General features: G+C 42.2%; 1 protein-coding gene across 1 annotated transcript in view; it reads right to left on the reverse strand.

The window, feature by feature from the left end:
- fgf11a (fibroblast growth factor 11a) overlaps positions 1-17,051 on the reverse strand; it is a 70,665-nt gene that overhangs the window by 21,711 nt on the left and 31,903 nt on the right. The window contains exon 2 of the mRNA XM_088346878.1: positions 8,067-8,177. Coding sequence (XP_088203004.1) covers positions 8,067-8,177 — 111 coding nt within the window. The remainder of the gene's footprint in view (positions 1-8,066; positions 8,178-17,051) is intronic.

A 17,051-nucleotide genomic window follows, 5' to 3' on the forward strand; every position in this document is an offset into this window, starting at 1 on the left:
CGTTTATTCAAGGAATCAACTCCTTGCCTTGAAGAATTCTCGTGCCGGCGTGATGAAGGGGCCTATCGTGGAAGAAGAGCCGGAGCTAGCTAAGCGGCTGGCGGCGTTATAAGTCTTCGGTACCATCCGTAATCATGGTAAATGTGAACTCACTACCAAATAAGACCAACGAGTGCTGGTTAAAAACATCGAAGCGCACAGGGAGCGCAGTTGCTGTGTTTTGCGGAAACGTGGCTCACGTTTAGCATTCCGGACGCTAACGTGTAGCCACCCGGAGCTATCCGGCTTCAGCGCCGCTATACAGAGACACGAAAGCCCGCGGGAATCGGAGAGGAGGCGGACTTGCTAACACGAGGTGGTGTATCCCTGGACACAAAGAAAAGATTTCCATCAGTCGCAGGGATGTCGAACTTTTGGACTAGCGTGTGACGTCATCCACTCCGCTACAAGCACCCCTAGGGCATCACGTTAATCTGTTAATAAACAACAGGGTAGACTGCTGGAAGTGTGAATTTCCCTAAAGCATCTATCTATCTATCTATCTATCAGACCCGTTTCAAGGTTATAAAATGTAACAACTGATGTGTTTCAGGGACCATGAAATCAAATTACTGTCACGAAACGGGTCAGGAAGCAGGAAGTTGGAACTCATTTGCGTAGACGATCTGTCACTTTAATTGAGAAAGAAAAGTTGTCCAACACACAAACGGACCAAAAACAAAACTACAGACTAGGCATTTAACGGGATTTAACAGGACTTGCAGGAATCTTTCAGAATGTTACACCGGAATGCAACAAAGTCCAACAAGCAAAACAAGAATAAACAGGTATCAACAAGTTTTCAACAAGGGTAAACAACGATCTGGCAAAGGGCAGTTCCAAAAGGCACCAGTATTTCATCACTGTTTGTGCATCGGCTGCATTTTTCTTTAGTATCTGCTAACCCCTGTTGTTCCTTTGTACCACTTTTTTTTGCTTTTTAAGATTGCTTTCGTTTCTTCTCACCGCTTTTATAACGTGTTCCGGCTAAATGTTAGACAAGCCCTTCTGTCTGTCTTTAAAACCTCTTAAAGCTTTATCATCATTGTTTTATTGTCCTTATGTCTTGCGGTACTAGTAATTTTAGCTCTATGTCATGCACTGCTTTCAGTATGCAACAATTTTGTTGTTATCAATAACAAAGACAATTGGAATGTCTTTTGAGTGCTCTACAAATGAAGTTGAATGAGAAAATTAGATTTCAGAAGTCGGGGCACACCAGCTACCTTATTTCACTTCTCGTGGTTTTCTATTCCTCAAACGCTCGCTCTAACGGTCCCGGTCTTGTTCTTCACGATTCTCAAAGCCTTTGATTTTACTTCTTGCGCTGAACGATATCAAGCACGAGGGAAAGTTAAACAAAAAGACTCTGTAGGGATGGGGGTTTGGAGAAATCGAGCAAGAACAAACGTAGATAAATAACATTTCCTTCCGACAGCGGGAGTTGCTAATTAAAGAGGATAAAAGTCAGAAGATGACGCCGCTCCTTGTGGCTTTCTAATCTACATGCTGAGAGTCAATATGGCTTTTCATCAAACCCAATCTCACTTTCCTCTCTCCTTTCTTCTTCCCCTTTCCTACTTTTGTCTTCCGGCACTGTCAACCCGCCACGTTCCTTCTGCAACACAGTCGTTCGGGGTCAAATGAAGTAGGAAGCTTGATTTGCTTTATAAAAAAATGTTTGATCCGATTATGGAATTACATTCATTTTATAATCAGTTGAACATTGTGCCTGGCACGAAATCTGAAATGAGATGTCAATACATCGTTTTGTCTTTGGGGATACGTTTTTGGGTGTACCCAGGACCTTCAAACCAGAGCTGTATTGTTTCTTCGTGAGGTAAAACATATCTGATCAACCAAATCAGCCCTTTTTGTTAGAATTACCGATATGCATCACCTGTTCCCCCTCCTTTGGCGCCAACTGCCCCGGACTCTGATTGGCTCCCTGTCCCTATTTAAACCCACTCCTATCTGTCCCCTTTTGTCAGTCCATCTGCGAACCTCAGTTAAAACTAGGCAAGCCTTTTTCGACCCTGAGTCCCACCTGTTTTTTTGCTCCCGTCTGTCCCCCGTTTTTGATCCTGACCACGTCCAGTCTCCCGTCCCGGCTTTCGACCTCTTTTTGTCCCCGACCACGTCTACTCCCCTTTCCTGGCTTACGACTCGCTTCCAACCCCGTCCACATTTTTGCTCTCCTGTCACGGTTATTGACCCGTTTTTCCTATTCCCGACACCGCCATCGCTCGCCACGGAAGATACCCTTCCGCGTTCAGAGCAATCACCGGATCGTGGGCACAACCCTTTCTCTTTCTTCCAATAAAACTTAGGAAACGCAACGCCAGTGGGTCCTGTCTCAGTTCTGGTCTTGACACTTTTACGCTACACGCAGGCGCTACAGGTCCCTCAAAACAATGATAAACAGGCTTAGAGACAGCCTCTACACCAGGGCCATCCCGACCCTAAATGAGCACACAAAACTGTGAAAACATGTCTTGCGATTTATTTTCTTTTTTTCTTTTTTGTTGTTGCTTAATGTCATTGCACAAAACTGGGAAAATATATACCTTGTGACTTATTCTGGGGATTTTGTCGCTGCTAAATGTTATTGCGGCAGCACAGTGGCGCAGTGGTTAGCGCATGTGCGGCACAGTTCTGAGGTCGTGAGATCAAACCTCCTGTATGGAGATTGCATGTTCTACCCGTGCTTGCGTGGGTTTCCTCCCGGCACTCCGGTTTCCTCCCACATTCAATAAACATGCTTGTCAGGTTAATTGGCCGGTCCAAATGGTCCCTAGGTATGAATGAGCGAGTGAGTTGTCTGTCCCTGTGTGCCCTGCGATTGGCTGGCAACCAGTTCAGGGTGTCCCCTGCCCACTGCCTGAAGATAGCTGGGATGGGCTCTACTGAGGATAAGCGGTGCAGATGTTGGATGGATGGATGGATAAATTTTGTTGCACTATTTGTCATGATTACCGATGTGAATCACCTGTGCCTGCTCATTTGGCGCCAATCGCTGCGAGCTCTGATTGGCTCCCTGTCCCTATTTAAACCCGGTCCTGTCAAAATATTCAACTTCAGGAACTTTTACTTAAGGGTGTACTCACTTTTGTTACAAGGGGTTTAGCTACTAATGGCTGTATTTTGAATTTTTTTGAAGGAAAAAACAAATTTTCACTTCTGTATAAGCTTTACACAGACTACGTTTCGATCTTTCTTCACTGTTGTTCAATAAAACTTTATGATGAAATCTCTGCAGAAATGTGAGGGGTGTACTTTTGTGACATACTGTATATACAGGTCCTGACCTCTACTCTACTTTCCCAGAACTTTTGGTGCCAGGAGGAAATGCAAAATCATAGGGGCCTTTTGGTGAGCGTTCTGCCTCTCACCATGATGAAAGGTTATGAACCTAGACCAGGGTTCCCCAACTTTTTTCGAGCCAAGGCACACTTTTTTTTTAATCAACAAAATCTTGAGGCATACTGTCCTGGTAAACTATTTAAAAAATGAATTCTCAAAACCAGTTTAGTGTTGTTGTAAAGCTTTAATCATAATGTTTCCTAAATTGACAGCATGCAGTTTTTCTGGTCACCGTGGCTCAGGAAGTGCAGTGGCTTGCAAAACTATTGGGCCCCATTGAACTTTGTGACCTTTTGCCACATTTCAGACTTCAAACATAAGGATATAAAACTGTAATTTCTTGCAAAGCATCAACAATAAATGGGAAATAATCATGAAGTGGAACACACTTTATTGGATATTTTAAACTTTTTTAACAAATAAAAAAACAAAAAGTGGGTGTGTAAAGTTATTCAGCCCCATTGAGTTAATGCTTGGTAGTGCCACCTTTTGTTGCGATTACAGCTGCAGGTCGCTTTGGGGCATGTCTCTATCAGCTTTGCACATCGAGAAACTGTTATTTTTGCCCATTCCAACTTGCAAAACAGCTTGAGCTCAGTGAGATTGGATGGAAAGTGTTTGTGAACAGCAGTTTTCAGTTCTTTCCAGATATTCTCCATTGAATTGAGGTCTGGACTTTGACTTGGCCATTCTAACACCTTGATATGTTTTTGGTGAACCATTCCATTGTAGCTTTTGCTTTGTTTTTTGGATAATTGTCTTGTTGGAAGACGAATCTCCGTCCCAGTCTCAGGTCTTTTGTTGACTCCATCAGGTTTTCTTCCAGGATGGTCCTGTATTTGGCTCCATCCATCTTCCCATCAATTTTAACCATTTTTCCTGTCCCTGCTGAAGAAAAGCAGGCCCAAACCATGATGCTGCCACCACCATGTTTGACTGTGGGGATGGTGAGTTAAGGGTGATGACTGATTATTGTCCTTTGGACAGATTCTCTCACCTCAGCTGTAAACCTCTGCAGTTCATTCAGAGTGATCATGGGCCTATTGGCTGCATCTTCGTAACATTGCTAAAATCCGTTCAATACTGTCTCAGTCGGATGCGGAAATTATAATTCATGCGTTTGTCATCTCCCGTCTCGATTACTGTAATGCACTACTCTCTGGTCTCCCGAAGTCTAGAATCAAGTCACTTCAGCTGGTACAAAATGCCGCAGCGAGGCTTTTAACTAGGACAAAAAAGTACGATCACATAACACCGATTTTGGCTAACCTGCATTGGCTCCCAGTTAGCCATAGATGTGATTTCAAGGTTCTCTTAGTATTGTACAAAATCGTACATGGACTTGCTCCCTCTTATCTTTCAGATCTGATTTGCCCCTACGTCCCGGTCCGAAGCCTACGATCTGAGAGTGCCGGTCTTCTGGTGATCCCAAGAGCAAAGAAGTCTTCTGCTGGTTCGAGAGCGTTCTCCATCCGGGCACCGGTGCTGTGGAATGCTCTTCCCCCTGAGATCCGATCTGCAACCTCAGTGGAAATGTTTAAATCTAAACTTAAAACTCACTTCTACTCCATAGCATATAAATAACCTACTCTTCTCGTCGGCTGAAAAAATAGTTTGTGTAATATAGTGTAATAATCTGTGAAGCCCTTTGAGACTCTTCGTGATTTAGGGCTATACAAATAAAAATGACTTGACTTGACTTGACAATCTCTGATCAGTGTTCTCCTTGTATGAGCTGAAAGTTGAGGGGGACGGCCTGATGTTGGTAGATTTGCAGTGGTCTGAGACTCCCTCCATTTCTACATTATTGCTTGCATAGTGCACCTTGGGATGTTTAAAGCTTGGGAAATCTTTTTGTATCCAAATCCAGCTTAAACCTTCTACACAACAGTATCTCAGACCTGCCTGCTGTGTTCTTCGTTCTTCATGATGCTCTCTGTACTTTAAACAGACCTCTGAGACTATCACAGTGCAGGTGCATTTATACAGAGACTTCCATTTATCATCGTTAGTCATTTAGATCAAAATTGAATCATTCAGATATCCTCACTGAACTTCTGGACAGAGTTTGCTGCACTGAAAGTAAAGGGGCTGAATAATTTTGCACACCCACTTATTATTTTTATTTTTTTTTAAAGTTTAAAATATCAAAAAATGTGTGTTCCACTTCATGATTGTGTCCCACTCATTGTCGATTCTTCACAAAAAAATTACAGTTTTATATCCTTATGATTGAAGTCTGAAATGTGGCAAAATGTCACAAAGTTCAAGGGGGCCAAATAGTTTAGCAAGCCACTGTAACCCAGGATATTTTATGGTTAACAAAAAATCGTCTGCAAGTGGTCAAAATTTGTTTTTACGATGTTTGATTTTTGGGGGGTTTAAATCATTAAAATCAGTAAAATAATGTGCAATACTTTTACTTATTGTGACTTGTTTTGTTATGTTTAGTAGCACAATTTAAAACAGATTAATAAAACCCAATACATTACTTAATATGCACTACCTCATGATCAGATAATTATTACATAAAGAGAAATAGTAATCTGCTGCCATCTACTGATACGGATGAATGTTACAGTTGCTCGGCTGATCAGTGGAAGAAAGCGAAGATACTGAACAATGACATGCTTTCCGCAAAGATAAAACGTGTGATGCACCTGTGCCCGCCCTTTTGGCGCCAACTGCCTCGGACTCGGATTGGCTCTCTGTCACTATTTAAACCACGTCTATCTGTCACCTGTTGTCAGTACGTCTGCGAACCTCAGTTTACTTTAGGCAAGCTTTTTTCGACCCCTACTCACTCCTGTTTTTGCTTCCGTCGGTTCCCCGGCTTCGACCCGTTTTTTGATCTTGAACACGTCTACTCTCCTCTCCTGGCTCTTTACTCGTTGCTGATCCCGACCACGCTTTTTGCTCTCCTGTCCCGGCTACTGACCCGTTTTTTCCGTTCCCGACACCGCCATCGTTCGCCACGGAAGTCGAACTTTCTTGTTCAGAGCGACCTGCTTCCCGCAACCACCGATCACTGGATCGTGGGTGCAATCCTTTCCTTTCTTCCCAATAAAACTAAGAGAAACAAAATGCAAGAGGGTCCTGTCTCCGTTCTGGTCTTGACAACGGTAAGGGCAGAAAAACTTGAAACTTAAAGCAGATGGATTGCGTAGTTGAAGGGATGACCCAAAAAAGGCATGGGCTGAAAAATAAATAGTACATTCTTTAAGCCATTTTTCAGAGATACGATCGTGTGTGATCATAAGTTTGACCAAAACTTAAATATTCTTCCAACCCACTTGAGCTGAGCCGTCTCTTTTCCATCTTCGACTGGCTCACCATTTAAGCATCAACTTATGCCATGTATTCTAATCAGGGTTGGGTAGGGTTACTTTAACTTGATTACTTTCAATTTACTTTTGGATTACTCCAATACCAAATATGCTAATAAAAGACAAAAGAAACTAAATATGAATAAAATGATGACTCACAACACGTGGTAAGCTTTCTCTCCTGGCTTTGATCTCTTTGATCTCCGGGAAAACTAACATAAAATGCGACAGAAACAAAATGAAAAGAAATCCAAACAGCTTGTCAACATCATTTTTGCTGTTCCATGTGTTCCGTTACTCCCCAAGCCTGCACAAAATTCATTTCATTTATATTTAGTTTCTTTTGTCTTTTATTAGCATATTTGGTATTGGAGTAATCCAAAAGTAATTGAAAGTAATCAAGTTAAAGTAACCCTACCCAACCCTGATCCTAATGCACCAAAAATAGGTGCAATATACTCTTTATTTCAACTTTTACAACAGAGGTCACCAACCCTTTTAAAGTTGAAAGCAAATTCTGTGTAAATGATAATTGTAATTTACAAATTCCTATAAAAGAGGTGTTTGCTTCGGGTACCCAATGCCTGCAGGCGCGATAGTTCCAGCACATTTCTAGATAATTTGGAATGTTGCTTGTAGCAGCTGTCCATATTATTTTTGTGTCTACATTTGTATTGGAAGGACAAGACTGTCCATTGTGGCCTTTTTGTCCGTGACTCGTCTGTACTGGCCTGTTGAGGGCTGTTGACAAATGAAGCCCGACATGTGTCCCCATGTTTTTGTCCTGCGACATCGCGATTACTTGTGTCATGGCCAGGCAGCGGCACGACACAAAGCGCCATCATCTGTAATCTTGTTTTACTGGATTCCCCTTTGCATTGTCGGTTTCCTACGGTTTCTTTACAGCACATGATGAATATGAGTGTCTCTTTTTCTTAAGGTCTTTCCTTTTGGTTGGTTGGCCAATTCTAAACCTCAAAGCAAACAAACTCCCTACTCAGCAAATGCCAGCCTGCCAATGTTTACGTCATATAAAAGTACAAATAGCAGCCCCACTGCCAAAAAGTCTTAATGAATTGCTAGAATGTAAATTTCATCCAGGCAGCCGTTGCCCCTCCATCCTGGTTGTAAATCTCACAATAGTGCTAACTTCATGTTTTTCGTCCAAATCGGTGTAGTGACAGAATAATGCTGTGTTGCCAAGTCAGCTTCATCCCATAATAAAATCATTTTCTAGCTACGGTCATGTTTCCTTAATGCACTGTTGCGTTTCTCGCTCTGTATGGTAAGCGTGTCTGATGGGAGTGTACCGCTAGTGCAGGATTAATTTGAACTTACAGAAGGAGCTGCTTTCGTCCTTTGTGCCTTCCATAGTGCCGTCCGGCAGCATTTGGAGATAGAACCCATGTCGGCAGTAGAGCCTCGTGACGATGCCCTTTAGCTGCGGTTCTGCCAAGTAAACACACAAGAAAAAAGGTTAAACAGGTGCGTGTGCATGGAAAAGAAAGCCAAAGTCCTGATATTTGCACTGGAAATTGATCAAATAGTAACGGGATGACACTCTGTTTGCTTTTGGTGAGTGGTGACGCTCTTGTAGCCAGGGCAATCGATTGAAGTTTTACACGTACATTTTTGTGGCTAGGAAGCGAAGAGTGGAGAATGAGGTGATCGATCATCAGAGATGGGAATTATGGGTCCACAAAGTACAGGCCTTATTACAGAAGGGATTTAGCCACGGTTGCTTCTATTCAAGTGTGTTTTCTTACCAGATGAGTAGAAGCAGTGAGGCAAGGTTTTTTTCTATTTCTGGACATAGTTTGTTGTGCATATGTCATTTTTTTCTTACTTATCCTTTATTTTGACAATCACACCATGTTTTTGGATTGGTAAAATTTAAGAGCATACTTTGTGTTTGAAGCTATAAAACGCAATACGGGGTCGGATTATTTTGCACCGCGTGTCAGTAAGTGTGTTACCATTAAAGATTTTCTCAAATGTTCCTTAAAAGTTTTCATATTTTCATATGTGCAATGGAATCGCATTGAGAAATGTGTAAGAAATCATGACCCATAGTCATCTCATCATCTCATTAGCTGCACCGCTTATCCTCAGTAGGGTCGCGGGGGTGCTGGAGCCCATCCCAGCAATCATCGGGCAGTGGGCAGGGGACACCCTGAACTGGTTGCCAGCCAATCGCAGGGCACACAGGGACAGACAATTCACTCACCCATTCACACCTAGGGACAATTTGGACCGGCCAATCCACCTGAAATGCATGTCTTTGGAATGTGGAAGGAAACCGGAGTGCCCGGAGGAAACCCACGCAAGCACAGGGAGAACATACAAACTCCGCACAGTAGGTCCGGTAGCTGGATTTGAACCCACACAGGAGGTTCCCAAGACCTTAGAACTGTGTCGCACACGCGCTAACCACTGCGCCGCCGTGCTGCCCGACCTATAGTCATATTTCTTTGAATACTCTTTGAATATTGACTACATAACAGAGGTGGCGAACAAGTTTGACACAAAGAGCCAAAATGTTTAACTGTGAGAGTCAAAGAGCCACACCACGCACTGAGCTGCCATGACAGACAGACACACACAAACACACACAATTAAAAACATATTATTTCCCATAACAGACTCCTCTCCTTACAATACAACATGCATTGTTCGTGTGTTGATTTCAAGGAAAATGTCCACCTTCAATACACACAAAAAAACTAAACATGTAACAAGGCAAAGAGCCACAGTATATAGAAAATATGATGAGGCAAAGAGACGCATGTGGCTCTAGAGCCACGTGTTCGTCACCCCTGCTATATAAGAACACTTCAGGCAAAAATTATTAAATCCAACTACTGTACATTCCAAACTAGATGTCTTCTTTCTCTTTTTTTTTGAAACCCTGCCATTGCTTTACAGTGCAAACACAAATGGACTATGGACTTTTTATGGTTTTGTTGCCAATTAGTACAAAGCACAGCATCTGTTGTTAATTTTCATGGCCGCCATTGTGTTCTTCTCTTGTGTTTTTATATTCATCATCTGCTCAGCAGGTAAATCCTGCACAATTAATTTGAGTTTTCATAAGAGGGTGACTGTATCACTCTCCAACGAAAACACCTTCAACTCAAAATTGTTCTTCAGAAAAATCATGCAAATGTCCGTTCTCTTTTGCAAAAAACTTAAATGGAAACCTATCTTTAAAAATGTCGCCAATGTTGAATTTCTATCAAGTTCAGTCAAGTCAGGTTTTCAACCAAAAACATTGTCTTTACACTAACCCTCTGCAGTGTTTCAAGAGGTCTCAGTATCCCCATCATTTCTAATTTTCCGATGAGCCACTTTGCGGTTCCTTGACTGTGTGGAACGTCGTTGTTGCCAGCATTGCAAACTAAAGAGTACAGGGCGACGACTTAGAAGAAGCGTCGGTGTGCAAGAGCTCCTTCCATCAACTTTTAATGAGGAGCATCAACTATGAATGAGAACAGAGAAATACGAGAGCAGCTGGCAGTTTGCCCCAAGTCAACGGTAGATTTGTGTGGAGGTGTGTGTGTGTGAGTGTGAAAGCATATAATCAAACCCTATTTCCATGTTCATGTAAAATTTGAGTTTTATTCACCTTGTCATCATCAGAAATGTTTTTGGGGGGATATCAACAAACAAAAGCGCTCTTGGACACTGCAACAAGAGTGAAGTTCTTAAAACGGCCTCAGATAAAAGCTCACCCATCGGTTGTCGGCTTTCGGGACACAGAAGGTCAAACTGGAGTGTGGTAATCTGTAATATCCTGACTGTTAATCCCAAATTAAGCCTCAAACCACAGATCGGGCCATGTGCCTCTGAGCACATCTGCCTTGTAGCCCCAAGCAGTGGGAAAAGGGTTGTTGTTGACCTTCAAAATGAATGTCCATTCTTTTCTTCCATGTGAGGTTTAACAATATAAAATCAGAAAACCTAGATAGCCTGCAACGGTTAGATAGATAGATAGATAGATAGATAGATAGATAGATAGATAGATAGATAGATAGATAGATAGATAGATAGATAGATAGATAGATAGATAGATAGATAGATAGATAGATAGATAGATAGATAGATAGATAGATAGATAGATAGATAGATAGATAGATAGATAGATAGATAGATAGATAGATAGATAGATAGATAGAAACTTTATTCATCCCCGCAGGGAAATTCACATTTCCAGCAGCATCCCTTCGCTGAGAACAATACAATAATAAGGCAAAAGGAATACAATATACAAATACCCAATGTGACGTGCTAATACCCACTGTAGCGTGTTGTATAGAGTATTTAAATAGTGCTACATAAAATACACACTGCAATAAAAGTATGGTAATATGCAATGTAGGGGGTGTGGTTTAATGTGGGCCTTTACTCCGCCGGGTGGAGTTAAAGAGCCTCATGGCATGAGGAGGAAAATATCTCTTCAGTCTGTCCGTGGTACAAGACAGTGACAGCAGTCTGTCGTTAGTTGAAGTTGTCAACAGAAATCTATTATTGAAAGTTGGCAAATAATTCCATTGGTGACCACTGTCACCAGACACGTATTTCCAAAAAACTGAGGGATCTTACATGATTAGAATCTTTGCTTAGAGTTGCTCATGCAAAACAGTAACATTGAGAAAACAATGACATCAAGTACGCTGCCTAAAACTTATACAGTTTGGGAGCATTTCATCCTGCATACAGCCAATAAAAAGACTGACGTCATAAAAGACTACTTGTAAAATTTACAAAGCAGACCTTGTGTATTATGGCACTACCTTAGTGATGCACGAACATTTGAAGGGAATAGTCGGAGAGTTAAACCACAGGTGTCAAACAGGCGGCCCGCGGGCCAGATCAGACCCGCAAAGGGGTTGGATCCGGCCCACGAGACAATCCTCAGAGAAGCGCAAAAGAAAGAGAGCTGTAGGTTGAAATAGGTCCGCTTGATGTTGCGAAAGCCAAGTGCCTCCCAGAGAGCATAGTAAAAAAATGCGTAGAGCAGTACAGAAGGATGGATTGAACAATGCTTTGTACAGTAGTAACAGGAGGTGAAGTGCAAATGTCTTTCAATGGTCTGTATGAGACACTCAAAGCAAATTTCGGTATTTTTTGTATTGCATTGAAAATGAATTGTTTGAGAATTTGTTTGGCTTGCTCTGAGAATCAGTCAAAATATATATATATATCATTGGCGCACTGATGGACAAAGGCAAAGCCTCGTCAAGTCGTATATCCTTGGAAATGGCTCTATTTGCGCTATGTTTGCCCCTAATGTTCCGCGTTGTTTAAAAGTCATACTCTGTCATTTTGTCGCCGTGGCGGCAAAGGTCAATAACTTAAGCGCCGAGGCATTTTGAGGGAAAGTCCTGCTTGACTGCAGACACGCGCCGTTTCCTTCAACCACTTCCCGCCTCTTTTCCACACTTAATAAGCTTGTTACTCCCTACTGACTCCCAATATCCTCTTTTTCTCTCTTGCTCGCTCCCTCTCTCACTATAAGCATAAGAGGCCTCCGGGCTATTAATCTGTAGATATATGGTATGGATTTTACAACGGCTAGTATTTCAACCCTCAGCATTTATGGCGGCAAATGGTAAACACTTATAAAAAAAAAAAAAGACTGTCTTCCCTTGTACTGGATGACAACATTACATCAGCCCTTCCGTTTCTTTTTCTTACAACTTTTACAGTATGAATAAGGATGAAAATGATAAAAAAAAGCCCGGAAGTTTGCAGTCAAAATCAACAACCCAGGACATTAAGCTAGCTGTTCAGTACTGGCCAGACTTCAGGACCTACCATAATGACCAGCTTGACCCAAACCAAGAAAAAAAAACACTTCTTGAATTTATAGTTTAAAGCAGAGATTGTATAAAAAAAATCACCTTCTTTTCAAAAGGACAAAATGATCAGCAAAAACTAAACTGTAGATATTTGCATTTTAGCTTACTTTGCATACACGTAAGGAACCCTGCGTTGAAATAGCTGCCTACTAAAAGAAATTCGTACCCTAAATGTTAATAAAACATACCTAAACATCGAAAACGAATTAATAATGTACATTGTAAAGATTAATATACTAATAAAAGGTTAAAAATATAACATTTCTAAACCATTTACTGTACCTTGCAGCAGCGCTTCAATAGCACGTTTACGTATTTCGCCATCATTTCCTTCTTCAACTCGATCGTTGTTGTCACTATTTCCAACTTTACCTTCCCTTTACTAACTTTCTTGAGACCGATTTATTGTGGGCAGAAAAAGAAAAGAAAACCGCCAAAATCCCAATAAAATGAGATGTCTGTCATGATGACTGATTGGTATCACCTGTGCCCGCTCGTTGGCGCCAGCCGCTTCGGGCTACCTGATTGGTTTCCTGGCCTTTGTAAGCCCAGTCCTTTCACTCAGCCCATTGTCAGTCCGTCAGCGAACATCTGTTTCTATAAGGCGATCACTTTGACTCTGACTCCCGTCGGTCCTGTTTTTTGCACTCGTTTTTCCACCCATCCGTTTCTGATCTCCCCGTTTGTCTCCGGCTACGACCTGTTTTTTGACCCCGACCATGTTTGCTCTCCCGTCCCGGCTTACGATCCGTTTTTGATCCCGACCACATTTTGGCTCTCCTGTCCCGGCTATCGACCCGTTTTTTTCCGTCTTCGACACCGCCAACTCCCGCTCCGGAAGATCCATTTCCGTATTCGGAACACAATGATTGTGTGAGTGGCTTGCTTCCCGCGTCCAGCGAGCACCGGATCGCGGGCGCTGCCCTTCCTCTTTCCATCAATAAACTTGTGGTTAACGTTACGCATTTGGGTCCTGATTCCGTTCTGGTCGTGACAAAGTGTTCCTTCTCAAACACAATTGGGATGGCAACGATGACTTATCAGGAAGGAAAGACCAAGCAGGGCATTATCGACATTTACTGGTTAAGAGTATAATAAACCCTCCGTTCTTTTTTTTAAATTATCATTATTTTGCCAAGGCAAAGAAAGGCCCGCAACCCACTGGAAACGTGTCCGTGACCCACTATTGGCTCCCATGCCACAATTTGAGAACCGCTGCTTTAACGATTCATATGAGACATAAATTCCACAGAAGCTGATAGAGGCAAAAATGCTTAGCAGGTAATGTTGGTATATAAAAATATCCAAACAAAATAATTACCAGTGAAAGCTTACACACTGCCTGGAGGGGGATGTTGTTATTTATGTAATAGGATTATAGTGATTGCATTTAAGTGGAAGCATTTCTTTCAATTTCCGTTTCATCTTAATCTTGGCTTTTCTTTGTGTTTGGGAAAGGTCCTTTGTTACAAGGGAGATGTATTTTTTTTCCCTCACGCGAGCCGATTCGAGTTTCAATCGCAATTTTAGTCAAAAATGAAAAATCCTTTGCATTATCTTCGAAATACTTTTACTATTGCGAAGGATTGTTTTACTTGCGTCCTTAGCTGATCTTAAACAAAAATTTGAGACCTGTTGTCATGATTACCGATTGGAATCACCTGCGCCCGCTCATTTGATTGGCTCCCTGTCCCTATTTAAACCCGGTCCTGTTACCCTCCGGTTGTCAGTCCGTCTCCGAACCTCTGTTGATACAAGGCAAGCCTTTTTGACCCTGACTCCCGCCTGTCCCGTTTTTGCACCCGTTTTTCCACCTGCCCGTTCCTGATCTCCCCGTTTGTCTCCGGCTACAACCCGTTTTGATCCCGACTACGTCTGCTCTCCCGTCCCGGTTTACGATCCATTTCTGACCCCGACCACGTTTTTATGCTCCTGTCCCGACCTGATTTTCCGTACCTGACACCGCCACCGCCCGTTACGGAAGATCCACTCCCGTGTTCGGATCACAATCCGATTGCGAGAGCGACTTGCTTCCCGCGTCCAGCGAGCATCGGATCGCGGGCGCTGCCCTTCCTCTTCCTATATCTCAATAAATTTGTGAGAAACGTCACGCGATTGGGTTTACCCTGTGTGCTGGTCGTGACGCCTGTACTTAAATAAGCTCTCTTGGCATCTTAAGTAAGCAAAAGATCCTAAATCAGTGGTCTCGAAACGTATCTGTGCCACTTGCAAAAAATGACGGGTACAAGGGCCATTTATATCTTTTTATTAAGTGGTTAGTCAGCTAGCAGTTTACAAAGAGTATCCGGATTTTCTGTTTATTGATAAAACAAAAACTCAACTAGCTTTCTGTTAGTTTAGTAGAAAAGAAAGCTAGTTAGGGGAAAGAAAAGTGAGAGAGTGATAAAAATAATCACGGCGGAGAAGGCAATGATTGCAAAATACAAAAATATTCCAAAAGATTTTGAGGGGACCTTAAATGGTTTAAAAATGTAATATTTCTAGATTTCTGTCACTATTATTTTGATCTCTATTATCTCCACAATAAAGTCATTATTGTTGTTTACGTACATGTTTTCTTAACATTTTGGGCATGAACTTTTTGTAGTTTTTGGCTCTTTAAAAGCAGTTTTAGGGGGGAGCTCATATGCGATGAAGGGTTATAGGCCAGTATATATGTTACTTGAAGTCATTTTGGTTTTGGAGGTCTTTTTTTCTTTGTTTTTTTTAAATAAACTCTACCCTCTATGCTATAAACTGCACAATCCTTTCATTTGATTGATTTGAGAAGTGGAAGATTTTCTTAGTTTGTGTCACAGGTTATCAGGGTCGAATGGTGGGTGTTGAAACCAGATCAGGTGAGAACCACTGCTGTAAACAATAAGGCCACTATCGCACAGAAAACTGTTGTTATTAATTATTATTTATTACCAATAATACCATTTATGCATGAAGAGTGCAGTCTATTCTATCCATCCATCCATTATCTGCACCGCTTATCCTCAGTAGGGTCGCGGGGGTGCTGGAGCCCATCCCATATAACTTCAGGCAGGGGCAGGGGACACCCTGAACTGGTTGCCAGCCAGTCGCATGGCACACAGAGACAGACAACGCACTCACTCATTCACAATTTGGACCGGCCAATTGACCTGACATGTGGGAGGAAACCGGAGTGCCCGGAAGAAACCCATTCAAGCATGGGGAGAACATGCAAACTCCACACAGGAAGGTTCGATCTCATGACCTCAGAACTGTTCCACACACGCGCTAACCACTACGCCACCGTGCATCCGCAGTCTATTCTATTCTATTCTTTTAATTGGCCATGGGCCGTAGTTTGGACAGCCCTATGAAAAATCAATGGGAAGTCCAATGAAGGATTATTATATAAAAAAAAAACTTTTTTAAGGTGAATACAAAAATAGAGACAATGAGGTCACACTGTACTCCGCGAGGTAATGACTTCAATCCTAAAACAAAAAGGGACCTAATGATCGAGTCTGAGGGACAAAAGGAGCCGCTGGGGATAAAAGCGCCTCTGAAGGCATGTGGGGAGTAAAAAAAACAGACGGGATAAAGAGCCTGATAGAAAAATGGATGAGAGAAAGAAGACTAACACGGACATCAAGAGACGAGGCGAGACGGGGGTTAATGGGTAAGAGATGAAGCGAATGTGTGGAAAATAAACTTCAATGGTGAGCGTGATGTCACAGGGACTGGGGTCATAAATTGAGTCATATCGCTTGATTTATGGAAAAAACTGCAGGGTGTTGGAATTTTTACTTTATCAATAAACACTTAGATTAGTAATCTGATTCCAATTTCTGACCTTCCCCAAACGCCACTCATCCAACAATACGCGCGCTCGTTCTGCGATAGAAAGGTATCAGGAAGCCGGCATTTCACACACGAGTGGATTTATTCCTAACACACAAATCTAATACAAACAACTGGTTCTCGGGTCCCTCTCAATACAATCTTGTGCGTCTCTGTTCCCACAAGCAGGCGCACCTCTCATCCGAGTAGCCCAGCATTCATTTATACTATATAATATGCAAATAGCACAGCAACAAAACATTCTAGCATAGTTCTATTGGCTATGTGTATACTGCATTTATCCTTAGCTCACTCTGATTGGTCTTTCCTCCCCAGAAGGATCACGTGTTGGCCCCTCCTGGTTGTGGTTGCAGGCCTCTGAATCATCAACCTGTTTGGGTAGTCACCGTTTTGTTCTAGAACGGTTTGTTCTAATTTTTGCACCACACATCCTGTTTCATCCGTCACACGTGTCATGCAGATAAGCAGCCTCCTCTAACAAACTACTCTATGCTTATATTTTGATTCCCTTTAATGCTTGTACCGGTATTTTGATTTTCCTTTAAGGGCCACAAAAACGGTGTATAAAACTAGCAGGGAAGCACCAGTGTACAACCGTTGTCGGACTGAAAGGACAGATACATTT

Source organism: Urocampus carinirostris, chromosome 11 (genome assembly GCF_059441175.1).
Source record: "Urocampus carinirostris isolate Australia breed hairy pipefish chromosome 11, RoL_Ucar_1.0, whole genome shotgun sequence".
In the NCBI taxonomy this organism is placed as follows: Eukaryota; Metazoa; Chordata; class Actinopteri; order Syngnathiformes; family Syngnathidae; genus Urocampus; species Urocampus carinirostris.